At 34.8% G+C, this 12,981-nt stretch overlaps 2 protein-coding genes across 33 annotated transcripts; both read right to left on the bottom strand.

The window, feature by feature from the left end:
• Positions 1-385: 385 nt before the first annotated feature.
• On the bottom strand, positions 386-3,829 carry LOC130732906 (WRKY transcription factor 1-like). 3 transcript variants are annotated; one of them, XM_057584914.1, is made up of 5 exons: positions 3,594-3,829; positions 2,403-3,124; positions 1,939-2,089; positions 1,692-1,847; positions 386-1,091 (listed from the first exon to the last, which is right to left on the bottom strand). In XM_057584914.1, exons 2-5 carry the CDS (start codon positions 2,989-2,991, stop codon positions 521-523), a joined length of 1,467 nt encoding a protein of 488 aa, XP_057440897.1. In that variant the 5' UTR covers positions 2,992-3,124; positions 3,594-3,829; the 3' UTR covers positions 386-520. The 3 variants fall into 3 exon arrangements, with proteins under 3 accessions (XP_057440897.1, XP_057440896.1, XP_057440895.1); XM_057584913.1 differs by having other exon boundaries at positions 1,939-2,101; positions 2,403-3,134; positions 3,594-3,824; XM_057584912.1 differs by having other exon boundaries at positions 1,939-2,101; positions 3,594-3,824.
• A 2,535-nt stretch (positions 3,830-6,364) lies between these two features.
• On the bottom strand, positions 6,365-12,515 carry LOC130732904 (uncharacterized). Of its 30 annotated transcripts, none has more exons than XR_009017208.1 (8): positions 12,170-12,510; positions 11,989-12,017; positions 10,611-11,235; positions 10,445-10,522; positions 9,467-9,544; positions 9,203-9,223; positions 8,119-9,082; positions 6,373-8,038 (listed from the first exon to the last, which is right to left on the bottom strand). XR_009017208.1 is itself a non-coding variant. In XM_057584909.1 (7 exons), exons 3-7 carry the CDS (start codon positions 11,167-11,169, stop codon positions 9,203-9,205), a joined length of 360 nt encoding a protein of 119 aa, XP_057440892.1. In that variant the 5' UTR covers positions 11,170-11,235; positions 11,989-12,017; positions 12,170-12,513; the 3' UTR covers positions 8,226-9,202. The 30 variants fall into 30 exon arrangements, 3 of the variants coding, with proteins under 3 accessions (XP_057440892.1, XP_057440893.1, XP_057440891.1); XR_009017203.1 differs by having other exon boundaries at positions 6,374-8,038; positions 10,166-10,522; positions 12,170-12,511; XR_009017192.1 differs by having other exon boundaries at positions 6,375-8,038; positions 10,171-10,522.
• Positions 12,516-12,981: the final 466 nt, after the last annotated feature.

The raw sequence follows: 12,981 nt of genomic DNA, 5'->3' as shown, positions 1-12,981 counted from the left end.
TATCGTTTACTTATATTTCTCAAAATCTCAGAATCAGTTTGGAGATGAACCTAAACCACTGTACCAGTAATCACACACTCGAAGACATGGCATAACTATTTCTCTATTAAAAAACTACAGTTCTATGTCAGCATTTTCTAAATTTACATTAAGAAAGACAATTTAAATTGAAGCATTAGTAGGATGAAAAACAAGAATTACATGAGTGAGTGATAATACTTTAAGATACCTGCGTGTATGAGAGAATAAACCTAGAAGAAAATTTGTCAATGTACAATAGAGTGTTTCGTTCAGTTCTCATTGTATCAGATTTTTCCTTTTCAGTTAGTTTAGTTTAATTCTAGCCTTTAATTCCTCCCAAATAATCATATTTAGTGCAACTCTCTTAAATAATTCTACACACATTAATAAGAGCAATTCTTTCTTTACAAAACTAATTTAATATCTGATGTCCCAATGGTAGAATGTACGCTTCTGAATTAATATATTATATATAGATAGATACATAAAACATTGCAATTTAGCTTTGAACAGGTTCTGGGTCAGATTTTGGTTGCTGATTATGAACATCAACAGCAACCACATTGAGACAATCCTTACTTCCTTCTGATGTAGTTTTTACCTCATCTTTCAGTTGTTCATTTGTTCTACAAGGACCTTCAGAACTTGAATGACAAATGATGTCACTGCTGACAGAATCATCTTTGGCACCTGAGTCATCATTTTGTTGTTCTTGCTCTTTTAATTTAGTTTCATGACCCTCATTACTCAGGCTGACTGCACAAAACTCAACCGTATCACCAACCTTTGATTTTGACGTAATTGGCTCCTCATTTTGTTGCTCATCTAATCTGCTTTTAGAGCCTGAATCAACACGAACAATACTACCCTCATATTTGGTTCCTGACTTGCCATTGGTGGCCATTGCGTGAGTATCTATAGCTGAATTATGAGTAGTAACACTCCTTGCAGAGGGGATTTCATGACAATGATGTCCTTCATAGGTAGTTATTACAATTTTTGAATCATGAGAGGCCCTTTCCACATGCTTTTTGGCAAAGCATCCAGGATTCGAGCATCGATAATAACTTCTGTAAGAGTGGAGAGAAAATGCAGTCATTAAAATTGAATCATTCGTGAATGGATGAGCAAATAAACATCTAACAGTTGTGACCAACAGGTTGAACTGCATTATTGAGAACTAAAGCAACACAATGTTATGTACCAATTCAGAACAAAATCATTATTGATACTATTGCCATTTCTTTCTATATCAAAGAAACACAAGAGACTTCTGATTAAATTGTTCATACATGTGCAAACTTTGAGAGGTTAGCTGGCTTTTCACAACCTGGTTAGGACTGCTAAATCATGGTTAAAGCCATAAAAAAATTGTGGTAGAAAGTTGTACCGAGTGCAGAACCAGCCACGAATTAAATAAGAAAAAATGCACATGTTGAACACAGTTTGAAAATAATATAAAAAGTCATTAAAACCCTTTCCCGTCGCTTACAAGAAGGGGAAGAATAATTCAACAGAACTTTAGACAAGAAGCTAATGCAATCAATTTATACTTTATATATGGGATGATATAAAGTATAAACACATTCTAATTTCTAAAACAACCTAGACATAGATAGAATTGAATTTGAAAATACAACTGAATCTTGAAATTAAAAGCTAAAATGTACCTTGGATTTGTATTCCCTCTAACTAGTTTCTGCCCATATTTGCGCCAACGATACCCATCATCTACAAAATCAACCTCACTGGAAGTATGAACAACACGAGGTCCACGAGTTGGTAGGTCAACTCCAGCGGCGGCAGCATTGCCGTTCTCTTTCTTTCTGTTTGGTATCAATTTGGCAGTAAACTAAAAGTTAGCTATTGCATATACATCAATTCCAATTTTTTTTATAAAATAGCCAAATAACATACAGCCTCTTTGACGCAGAATCCTCATTGCTATGAGCCTCATCCTTTACTTTCAATTGTAAATGTGTAGCTTTCAAATCATCAGCTGGGGAAACTTTTGAAGCTGGAAGGGAGTGTAAAGGCTTGACCTCTAGAGGCTGACATCCATGCTCAACTGATGATTTGTCTTCATGTAAGATGACATGAAATATATCAGGAGATTTTTCATGGAAGCATAGACTTGAATAAACTATTCTGGTTATTTTATTCCATGATAATACAATATATATACAAAAGTACCACAAGTTTAGGGATAACAATCAATCTAAATAAGTAAATAATCTATGATATAAATTATATACATTCACATCACTAATAATATCAAAAGAAATACACAACATCTTAACAGTATTTCAACAATATCTCAACAGTATCTAGCAATATCTCAACACATAGAAACTAAAATACTAAAGAAGTTTACTTCTCACCTTCCACATTGGTTAAAGAAGGCTTTTGTGGTCCTTGTTCAGCAACAGGCAGAACAGAATGAACTGGTTGTGCGGTGTCCAATTGCGGCCTAGGATGATTGTGCTGACCGATGCAAATAGAATCTGTAATCTGCCCATTGTTTAACTGCTGCAACTGCTTTTTAGCCTGGCAGCTGGGATGTGTACACTTGTAATAGCTCCTTATAAACTCATTCCCCTTAACATGTTTCTGGCCATATTTTCGCCAGTTATAGCCATCTTTTGTTACCTTTTCACGCACTATAGCAGGACTGTGCTGACCAGATTGCGATTCATGCAAAGAAGTATCAGGGCTATGCAAATGTTTCTCAAGTGGTGAAGGGCTTCCTTCTTGACCTGATTGCAAGGCACAAGCAGTGGAATCAGAATCCTTCCCTGCATTTTCAGCCACAATAGAAAGAGTACTTCTTGCTCCCTCTGGCTTGGACAAATGAATTTCAGTATCACAAATCCCTTGTTCTGACAATGTGACATCGCCATGAGGACTCGCTCTCTGCTGTGCTTCATCAGAAGAAGCCTTGTGATCAACACTTCCATCTGAAGAAACCATGAGAACCAACTCACACTATTTTATATATCAAAAGGAAACAGGTCAAGATTCATTGACTTCTTCCATGAATATATTGAAGTAATTGAGTTGAGCACCAACAAACACTATGTGGTTGTCCTGTGCTCCTTCAAACCTGAAACAAGCTTATCAGCAAAACACAAATTTGGGTACAATGTTATCAGAAGCATCATTGACATCAATGATATAGTATAAAGTATAAACAGTGGGGTTAAGAAAATAATTCCTTTTTAGAAACTTGATCACCTTTACAGAATATAGTTGAATTGAATAACACAAAGATAACATTTTGGCATCATTTATATTCTTTATTTGGTGTGTGAAATGAAACTCAGTGGAGAGAGAAGGAGGGGGGATTTCATTTCCTATGTCTCACATAGGGGAGTGATAAAATCTGATTTTCCAAGACATGTTCCTTGTTCACTCACACAGAACATGGAAATTCAAAACCCTCAGCTCATACATACCTCAATTACAACAATAACTGGGAAAATATTTTTTTATATATGAAGGTTTATTTAAAATGGGAGGTAGACAAAAAGAGAAGAATTAAGATAGCAAGTGGGAAGGGAAGAGGAAATCACCTTGAAATTGGAGCAGTGAGACAGTGAAGATGGATGATTCAATCAAGCATGTGAATGTGTTGTGTTGTGTTGTTGTGGAAGTGAGCAATGAGAAGAAGAGAAAGTCCAAAGCAGTACAACCAACATAATATTAATTAATTAATTTGACCAAAACATAACAAAAGGGAATAAAATGAACAAGAGTTGAGTTCTTCACACACACACACATTCTCTCTCTCTCTCTCTAGAGTGAGTGAGTACAGTGGGTGGTGACAAACACACAGAATAGAATATGCCTTTTTTTTGTGTGTGTTTCTTTTTCTTTTGCATTTGGACGGTTCTTGTTTCGTCTCTGCAAAATCCAACTTTACCAGCCAAGCCATTAACCGGAATCCAACCTCACTCTTCTGGGCTCTATTCACGATTGGGCTTATAAGTCCAACAAAAACACTTCTGTTCTATTTGATTTGAACTTCATTTTAGTAACAAAATAAAAGAACTACTCCTTTTGAACTTTTTTTTTAGTATTATTGATGTATTTTCATAGTAGATAGACATGAGGTTAATCATCTCGAGACGTTAAGATCACATTAAATAGGTAGATATTTCCCAACAAATAATTCTCCTACACATTCTCTAGGGGTCGAGTTCTCAACAAAATGCTTAAGGAGCTGAATTATCTATCAACTGTTTTAAGACTTTTTGTTGAGAATAGTTTGCTATCACTCATCCTATGTTATTCCCTTCAAAATTTGAGTTTGTTTGATCATATTTTCTTACAACAAAATTTCTTTAAATGAGTTTATCTAATAGTAAGATACTAATAATTATATTTTAAGAGAATAAAGTACATACATGGAATGGTAATATTTTTTACACTATCAATCAACTACACTTTTTCTTTAATGGGAAAAATAAAAAGCAGAACTACATAGCAAACAGATATCTAAATAAGAAAGGTAAAACTAAATCCGGAGGAGAAGCTAGCTCCAGCACGACACACTGAGCCTCAGCACTCATCCTAGCCAGACAATTCAGAGAAGCATTATCTGCACGACCCACATGCTGTAAACGAACCTTCCAATCACGAGAGAGTAGAAGATGCAGATCCATCAATACACTACCATAGACATGAAAATTAAACAGATTTCGTCACAACTCATTCACCAATTCCAAGCAATCCAACCCAAACACAACACGTTGATACTACATTTCCCACGCCAACAGGAAACCCATTTTCAAAGCCTGGACCTCAGCAAGAAAATGCTCCCCTCCAAAAGAGCATGCATAGAATCCCCAAGTCAAGCACTCGACGAGTCTCGAATAAGACCTCCCATGCCAAACGAGACACATCAACTAACTTACATATTATTTAAAGGTGAAAGTCTTTTATATCATGTGTGTATGAATTATTCCATAATTTTTTTTTTGGATAGCAAGAGTTCATTAAGGCTAAAAAGAAAAATAAAGTACATTTAAATACACGATTCTCCCTAATATGCACCACTTTTTGAGTGGTGCAATTTTACACCACTTGCTTTTGACCGGTTACAGCAGGTTAACAAATTTTTTTTTTTAAATATATCATTAAAATTTTATTATATGTTAAATTATTTAAAAAAATGTGTTGACATGTTATAACAAGTTAAAATAAGTGGTGTAAAATTGCCCCTCTAAAAGTGGTGCACATTAGGGGTCACCTCAATACACATAGGGAAAATTACTAACACCAAGATTTTATATTTGCTACTCTTTGTAGAACATCACACATTAATTGATGGTAGGCCTGTATCATGTGTGTTAGAGTCTCACATTGGCTAACGATGTGGTCAATCAAGTGCTTATAAATGGTAGTGCAAACCTCAACTCTTGAGCTAGCTTTTGGGTTGAGTTAGGCTCCCTAATTCTAATATGGTATCAGAGCCTAATCCTAGATTCATTTGTTGACTCCCCATATTTGGGTCACCCGTTTTATTCCACGCTCCAGATGTCCAACCCTTGGCGTGAGGGGGTGTGTTAGAGTCCCACATTGACTAGAGATGTGGTCAATTAAGTGCTTATAAATGGCAGTGCAAACCTCAACTCTTGAGCTAAGTTTTGGGTTGAGTTAGGCCTCCTAACTCTAATATTGTGGTAGGCCTGTATCATGTGGGTGGAGGGTTACTGCTTCAAGATTTTATATTTGCTACTCTTTGTAGAACATCACACATTAATTGATGTGTTTAACTTTTATTTTCATCATTTGTTCCTTCAACAATATTTTTTATTTTTTGTACTAACATTGTCATTAAATGTTTTTAGATAATAATATCTGTTTCTCCACTTCTACCCAAAGGACAACAAATATTCTAATGAATTTGAAGGTGATAAGCACTCTTCAAAAAGAACATTGGGCTCCCAAGCTAAGAGGCTCCTGCCATATTTAGTTGCAGTTGATAATAATATCAAGAAAGCATAAATATTTGACAAATCATTGGAAACTTAAATCAATTGATGTGCGAAACTCAATTCCTATATTTCAAGTGGATAGCATTAAAGTATCCATTAGGACTTAGGAGTGGTCACAAACTCTTGAAATTGATAGGGAACTTCATGTGATGGTTCTTTGCAACTCTTTTAAGCTTCTTGACCATAATTTGTTTATTTATTGTAATACAAATTTTTCATTCTTTATAAAAAAAAAGGAACTATGATTAATATTTTATCTTTCCCTTTACCCCTCTCCCCTTCCCAACTGAAGAAGATATTTATTTATTTATGATGATACTTATTATTTTCCATACTAATTTTTTGCAGCACGCCTGGAGTTGATGAAGTGAAAGAATGACTTCAAAATTTGGGCTTTGATGATTAAATAGAACCCTTTCAAGTGATGAAGAATGTTAAGATTCTAATGGTATATATATAACTAGTACTTTTCACCCGTGCGATGCACGGGGATATTTATTTTTGTTTTGTGTGATTTTTTTAAAATATGTGTTATTTTTTAAAAGATGTTTTACATATTAAAAGAATAAAATTTATTTTTGATAATAAATCATAAATTTGTAAGTTTTTCTAGTACTGAATGTTTGTTTTTGTTTTTTTTGAGTCGCTTATCTTTTTTTCATCTTTTGTCGTTGTTTTCCTAAATGTTCAATTGATGGTTTTTTTATATCCATCGTTTATTCCAGAGAGTTTTTTTTTGAAACATATTATAGAGAGTGAAGTAACATGTATGTGCTAAAAATAGACACTGGATTAATTTTTCTTTTTTTGACAATTGGAATAATTACATTGAGAATAAGACTGAGAACGTAGCATTCCACATTTCTTGTAAAAAAGTCTTCTTCATATGACATTGCGAAAGACTTCTTCATAAACTACATTTGAAGTGTACTATGCGAATTGTTACCATCATTATCGCAAATGAGGTTTTTTAATCATTTGCGATGCGTGACTCTAGAGAATGCTCCATCGCCAACTTTGAAATGCATTTATGCAGTTACCCATAAAATATTAAAACAAAGGACGTTGAACTTAAAATTAAAAGTATCAAGAAAAAGCATGACATGAATTAGTTTTCCTCCCAATAAGACCCTCAACAGTTTTCTCACATGGTCATCCAGATGCAACATTTCTCTTCCAAATAATGTTTTTCAAACATCAATGATGCAATGTGGGTTTACTCTTTTACCTTCCTTCGATAGGAGTAGGTATAGATTTTCTAGGGTTGCCTTTTTTGGTTTATTTTGGAATGGTTTGGGTCGTGTATGTTTTGTTGTTCACCTATATGAGAGGATAGGTCTCTTATCTTTTATTTTCATGAAATAAAGTTGTGCTTTAAAAAAAAAAAAGTGATTCACATATTCTATAACCGCATTTGTTCGAGACACTTTATTTTAGTAAGTTAAATGTCTCTTTTATCCAAGTTCAAAAAATTATCTTTATTCCACTTGAAACCTACTCTATTTGCATTTTAATTACATTATGTGCAAAAATTATTAACTATGTAATATAAAATTCCTTAAGTCATATGAATTAAATAATAATAAACCCAGTTAAAATAAATTAGATAGAAGTAGAAGAAGGATGTAGCATGATGGGTGATGGGAGGTCTGAAAACCCGTCAAATAGAATTTCAAGGGGGTCTTAAAATTCTCTTAAGATGTTGCAATTTTGTACATTTAAGAAAAAGCTATTAGAGTCCCTATTATTAATAAAACCTTTGACATTAATAATAATAATTATTGCCCGTCAAAAAAAGTTTAAACACTATTAGAAATTAGGGGGCCTATACTCAACCACAAAAGCTAGCTCAAGAGTTGAGGTTTGCACAACTCTTATAAACACTTGATTGGCCTTATTTTTATAGGCCTCCCAATTTCTAATATGGTATCAGAGCCTATCATAGATCCATTTGTTGTGTGGAGACCTCCCATATTTGGGCCACCCGTTGTTGTTCCCACGTTCCAGTCTGTTCAATCCTGGACGTGAGGGGGTGTGTTAGAAGTCCCACATTGGCTAGAGATAAGGCCAATCAAGTGTTTATAAGAGTTGTGCAAACCTCAACTCTTGAGCTAGCTTTTGTGGTTGAGTATAGGCCTCCCAATTTCTAATAAACACCATCAGACAAACAAAAGAAAAAGAAATTTATTATAATTTTGGAAAATATAACAACCAAAAAAAGATTAGATGCCTGTTGACATTAAACTGTAAACATAAAACATGTCATGAAATTACATGTGTAAGAGATTTCCATACATTATTTGCATATCAAATATACATGTCCAAGCAAGAAGGTTGGAAAATAAAGAACGGAGAACACCAAACAAAAAGATCTAAACGATTTGATAGACCACTAAAGAAATTTAACTCAAAGAGATAAACAAATCCAAAGTAAATTAAGGGAAAATACTTGAGAAAAGCACAACCTGTATACGGCTCTTCCTCTTCACTCTTCAATGACCTTTAATTCGTTCATAAAAACAAACAATTAAACGAATCTTACACTTCCATGCATGCACAAAATCTCAAATTACCCTCTCCTTTGATCACAAACATGGAGAAGAAAGAAGTGAGAAAAACAAATTGGAAGAAAATAAAAGAAAAACCTTTCAAAGGTAAGTCCTAAGTCATGCTTTAGAAAGTTATCAGGTTCAATAAGCATATTGCATACACTACCGTTTCTATAAGTTTTGCATGGTTTGTATGTGGGTTGTTGTTCAGTTTATGTGGGTTGTTGTTCAGTTTATGGGGTGAGTCTAATGAAGAATAGCAGCAGAGTAAGATGAAATTCAATTTGTTGTTCTTTTCCAAGAAATACCTTTGATTATTTCTATGGTCGTAGAAAAGAAGAAACAAATGAAGGAATTACTCATAAGTCATAATTATTCTACTAAGAAATTGCTTGCAAAAGAATCACATTTTCTTAATGGTACTATGGGAAGCAAAGTTTATCCCTCGCATTTTGAGCACCCAAACTCCATTTCAGAGTGTGCAGCATGCAAGCAATGGAACTCCACAATTTTCTACCATGAAAACCAAAAGTAAATAAAAAACAAAAATGACGAAAAAACAGATTAGTGACCCACCGAAATGAGAAATATTATGAGAGGCAATGAACAAAAGGCTTGGCTGAGAGAGATTACCTAGTGAAGAGGAGGCAGATGCTAGGCAAATGTGATGGATGACAAAACAAAGAACGAAATGATCACATGTTATCTTATGAATCGAACTACAAAATTCTATTGTGCTCAAAGAAAGATGTCTTCACTCTCTTTGCACCAAAAAAAGTCAGAAGCAATTATAAGCGATTAAGCATCTGCCTTGTTATGGTGGAGGAAAGAGATTTTGGAAGATATAGCATTTGCCAACATGATATTTGGATAAGAGTCTATAAAAATTTTGATTACCATCAATTGATTCAAGAGGACCATTTCTACGTCGAAATGCTCTTCTAATTCCCAAACTCTGCAATCCATATTTGTCCCCTGCAAAAGCAATACACAAAGCATTTGTGAGAAAATCACATTATGTTCCTTTCCATTTTTCTATCCAATCTTCCTAGCATCCTAGATGCATGCGTGCAAAATCACACATTTACTAATATTAGTTATAGTGTAGTTGTATTATGCCACTCTTCGCATTAACTGCAAAATATTATACTAATTTTTTTTCACACTGTTCTCTGTGGTTGATCTCTCATTTGTGTATACTTCAACACACTCCGGTCTCTCATATTATCAAATTGCTAGCTTTCATAACACAATCGAGAATATTATCAATTTCATCTAAATTTTATTAATATTTAAGGACTTTTTGTGCCTCTATTGTTTCTGAGAAAAATCAGAAAAGAGAAGCTATGCTTGCTAGTTTGTTGAAGTAAGTCATTCCAAAGGGAGCAGATTCTGAAGGAAAATTAAAATGAAAGAAAAGGTGAGACCCTAAATCACATACTAAGGTCGATTAAGAAGAACAAATGAATGACGGGAAAAAGGGTGCATAGCGTGCAAACGTGTTGTCTCCTACAAATTGGTGAGTTCAATATATGCATATTCAGTAGGAAGAAGATAATCTCAGAAGAACAGTCAAAGAATTGCAGAGAAAGAAACCTTACACCATGATGAACCCAATCGAGGCACACAGCAGCGGCGGAGCCACGTGGCTTGTTAAGGGCACAATTTTGGGCCTTCCCTCTGTGGTTCCAGAACTGCAGATTAGGTGCAACCATGGCTAATGAAAGACATTATATCACTCTTTCAAAGTGTCCTAATTTGAATAAGGGAGTAATGGCAGGTTCATAAATGGAGAATCAAAGGCATAGTAAAAGAGTAACGACAGGTTCTAATATGAGTAATAGAATCCATAATTTCAGAGTTTGAAAGTCTCACATTAAAATCCATAAGATCTTGCGCCTCTTTGAAGGCCATAAGTCAAGTCAATGTAAGTACCACTGCTTGCGTCTCAATCTTTCCATAAAATTTGCCAATGAAAGAAAATGGTATGAAAAGAGGAATAAAATAATTATTTGGATCACACTAATTATTAGAAACTTACCGAGTTGTGATGGGATGCTGTGTGAAGCCAGGTGAGAGGGGAGAAAGGAGAGAAGCCTGGTCCTCTTTGACATCCACACCAGAGAACTATGTCTCTTAAAATTTCATCTTCTATGAGCATGTCTTCTGAGAAACCCCTTGGACACCAAAAATAGACATAACCAAGTGCCAATCACAAAGAGTTAATAGAGCATGCATATAGTCTTACATGTCTACATTTGATAGGTTCCAATTTCAATTATTATCATTATAAATTACAATTCCCCCTCAAATGGATCCCCACTTAAGTTCATTTGATCATTTCGAATAGTCTAATCACGTGGTCACCATGGACACACAATAATAAAAAAGAATAAGAACAGTATTTGCATAATGCTAGAATCCATAGCCTTCAGTCAGAATTGATGTAAGTGTGTTTACTTCTTGAAGATATTGAGGTTGAAGAAGGAAAAACAGCTAGAACGAAATCTGAGATTGTGTAAAAAAAACACGAATGAAAAAGAAATATGGCACAAACCTAACAAAATAAATTGAACATTGGGAACAATCACTTTCACCATTGATGCTCTGCTGTCAACTCTCTGAGTTCCTTCATGGCTTCATGTTTTCTTTGGTACACAGTGTGTCTGTCTCAATGAAAAAAAAACTACATTAGTAACATCAACAAAAAAAAATCAAAGAACAAAAGTAGAAGTGCAAAAGCCAGTGACATAGAGTTAATAAAGCATGCATATAGTTTTCTTGAAGGTGAGAGTTCAAACTTCGAAGGTACAAATAACTCCTGTCAATTCTAGGTTGTTCTCGTGGAAGACTTATGATGAAGATCTATCTTAAGACCTAGTTTATCAACATGGGCTGCACAATGCACCAAAAGAACAAAAAGATCTATTAAAGAGGCATGTCTTTAGTGCAATAGTCTGTGCTGTTAACAGATGTGAGCAATAACATCAAGATAAAAGATTTAAATATTCAAATAAGCTAAAGACAACAAAATAAATAAGTACTCTTATTCTAAATCTTGCCTGAGATGCAGTTTTTTTTTCATGGCTAGTTCAGAATGCACCCATATAATCATGATGGCAGTAAAAAAGAAAATGAAAGCAGCTATCAAATGGTTTTTAACGCACAAAATCAAAATAGTGGGCAGGCACTTGAAATTATGGATGAAAGTGGCTCATTTTGATCATTTTACCATCCAAGCATACTGTTGAAAGGTGCGCTGAGAATACAAATAATCATAAAACAATATTAAATCAACCAATTCCTCCATAGCCTCCACAGACATGGTGGTAAACCACAAAAAATATGAAGTTAAGGAAGAGTAAATTGGGAAAATTAAGGGAAGAAACTTGCGATGAAGTTAAGATCAAAACCCTTACCTTCTACTGAAATCACGAACAAAGTGGACCTGAAATAGTTACATAGCAAAGAAGATTAGAAACAATAAAAGAAAGGGGCACGGGGGAGAAGAATAAAATGAATAGAAAATGGAGAAGAAGAGGGATTGAAAGAAGAAGGTAGTAAAAAAAATGTAAGAAGGGAGGAGAAGATTGTTCATACTGGATTGAAGATCAGAGCTTCCCAGCCTCCGTGTTCCTATCGCCACGCCCTGCAACCTCTTTAAATCGCTTTTGCCTCAGATCAGGCACAGGCTACCGCCCTGGACCGCAGAGCCACCATCGAGTTCAATTCTCTCCCATGTGAGCAGCGACGCTGCTAGGGTAAGGGGGAAGAAGAGGTAACGAAATTTCTTTTGAAAATTGTTCCTTTTATCCATTTGATTTCTTAGCCAAATAAGAAACGGCAAAGAGCAAAACAATGGAAGAAAGAAAAGCATCAAGAAGCGTTACAAAATGAGAAACTCAGAAGAGCAAACGGTGGAAGAAAGATGAACAACAGATCTGAAGCGTTGCAACACTTATCAACGGCCAAGATTTAATCTTTGTAGAATAATGTGCTTCTTTACTAAAATACCCATGTTAAAAATTAATTTGATGTGCAATGAATTGTTGAATGACTGGTTTACCCTCAAGACTGCAGAAACTTTGCTTTTATATATATTATAGATATCTGAGTCTCTGACTTATTACCATAAGTTTAGCCTATGCTATGATATAGATGCCAAATTTTCGGATTTGTACTTGTCCTCCCGAGATGCTAAGTATTATTTTCTATATGTCATTTGGGCTCTGTTTCTGTTCCGATAAGGGTGTCCAAAGGGATCATAAGTATAAAAGACTAAGAGAAATATATGGAGTGTTATTTCAGTGTATAGAAGATGAGTTACATAGAGAGGCAGAGGTCTCCCTTTATAGCAGGCCGACCTTCAAACCCTAACTGATAGTCATTACATCGTCGGTTGACCTGGGTGC

The sequence above is a fragment of the Lotus japonicus genome, chromosome 1 (assembly GCF_012489685.1).
Source record: "Lotus japonicus ecotype B-129 chromosome 1, LjGifu_v1.2".
NCBI classification, from domain to species: domain Eukaryota; kingdom Viridiplantae; phylum Streptophyta; class Magnoliopsida; order Fabales; family Fabaceae; genus Lotus; species Lotus japonicus.
The sequence above is the reverse complement of the archived record's forward strand: the minus strand, read 5'-3'. Positions and strand labels throughout refer to the sequence as shown.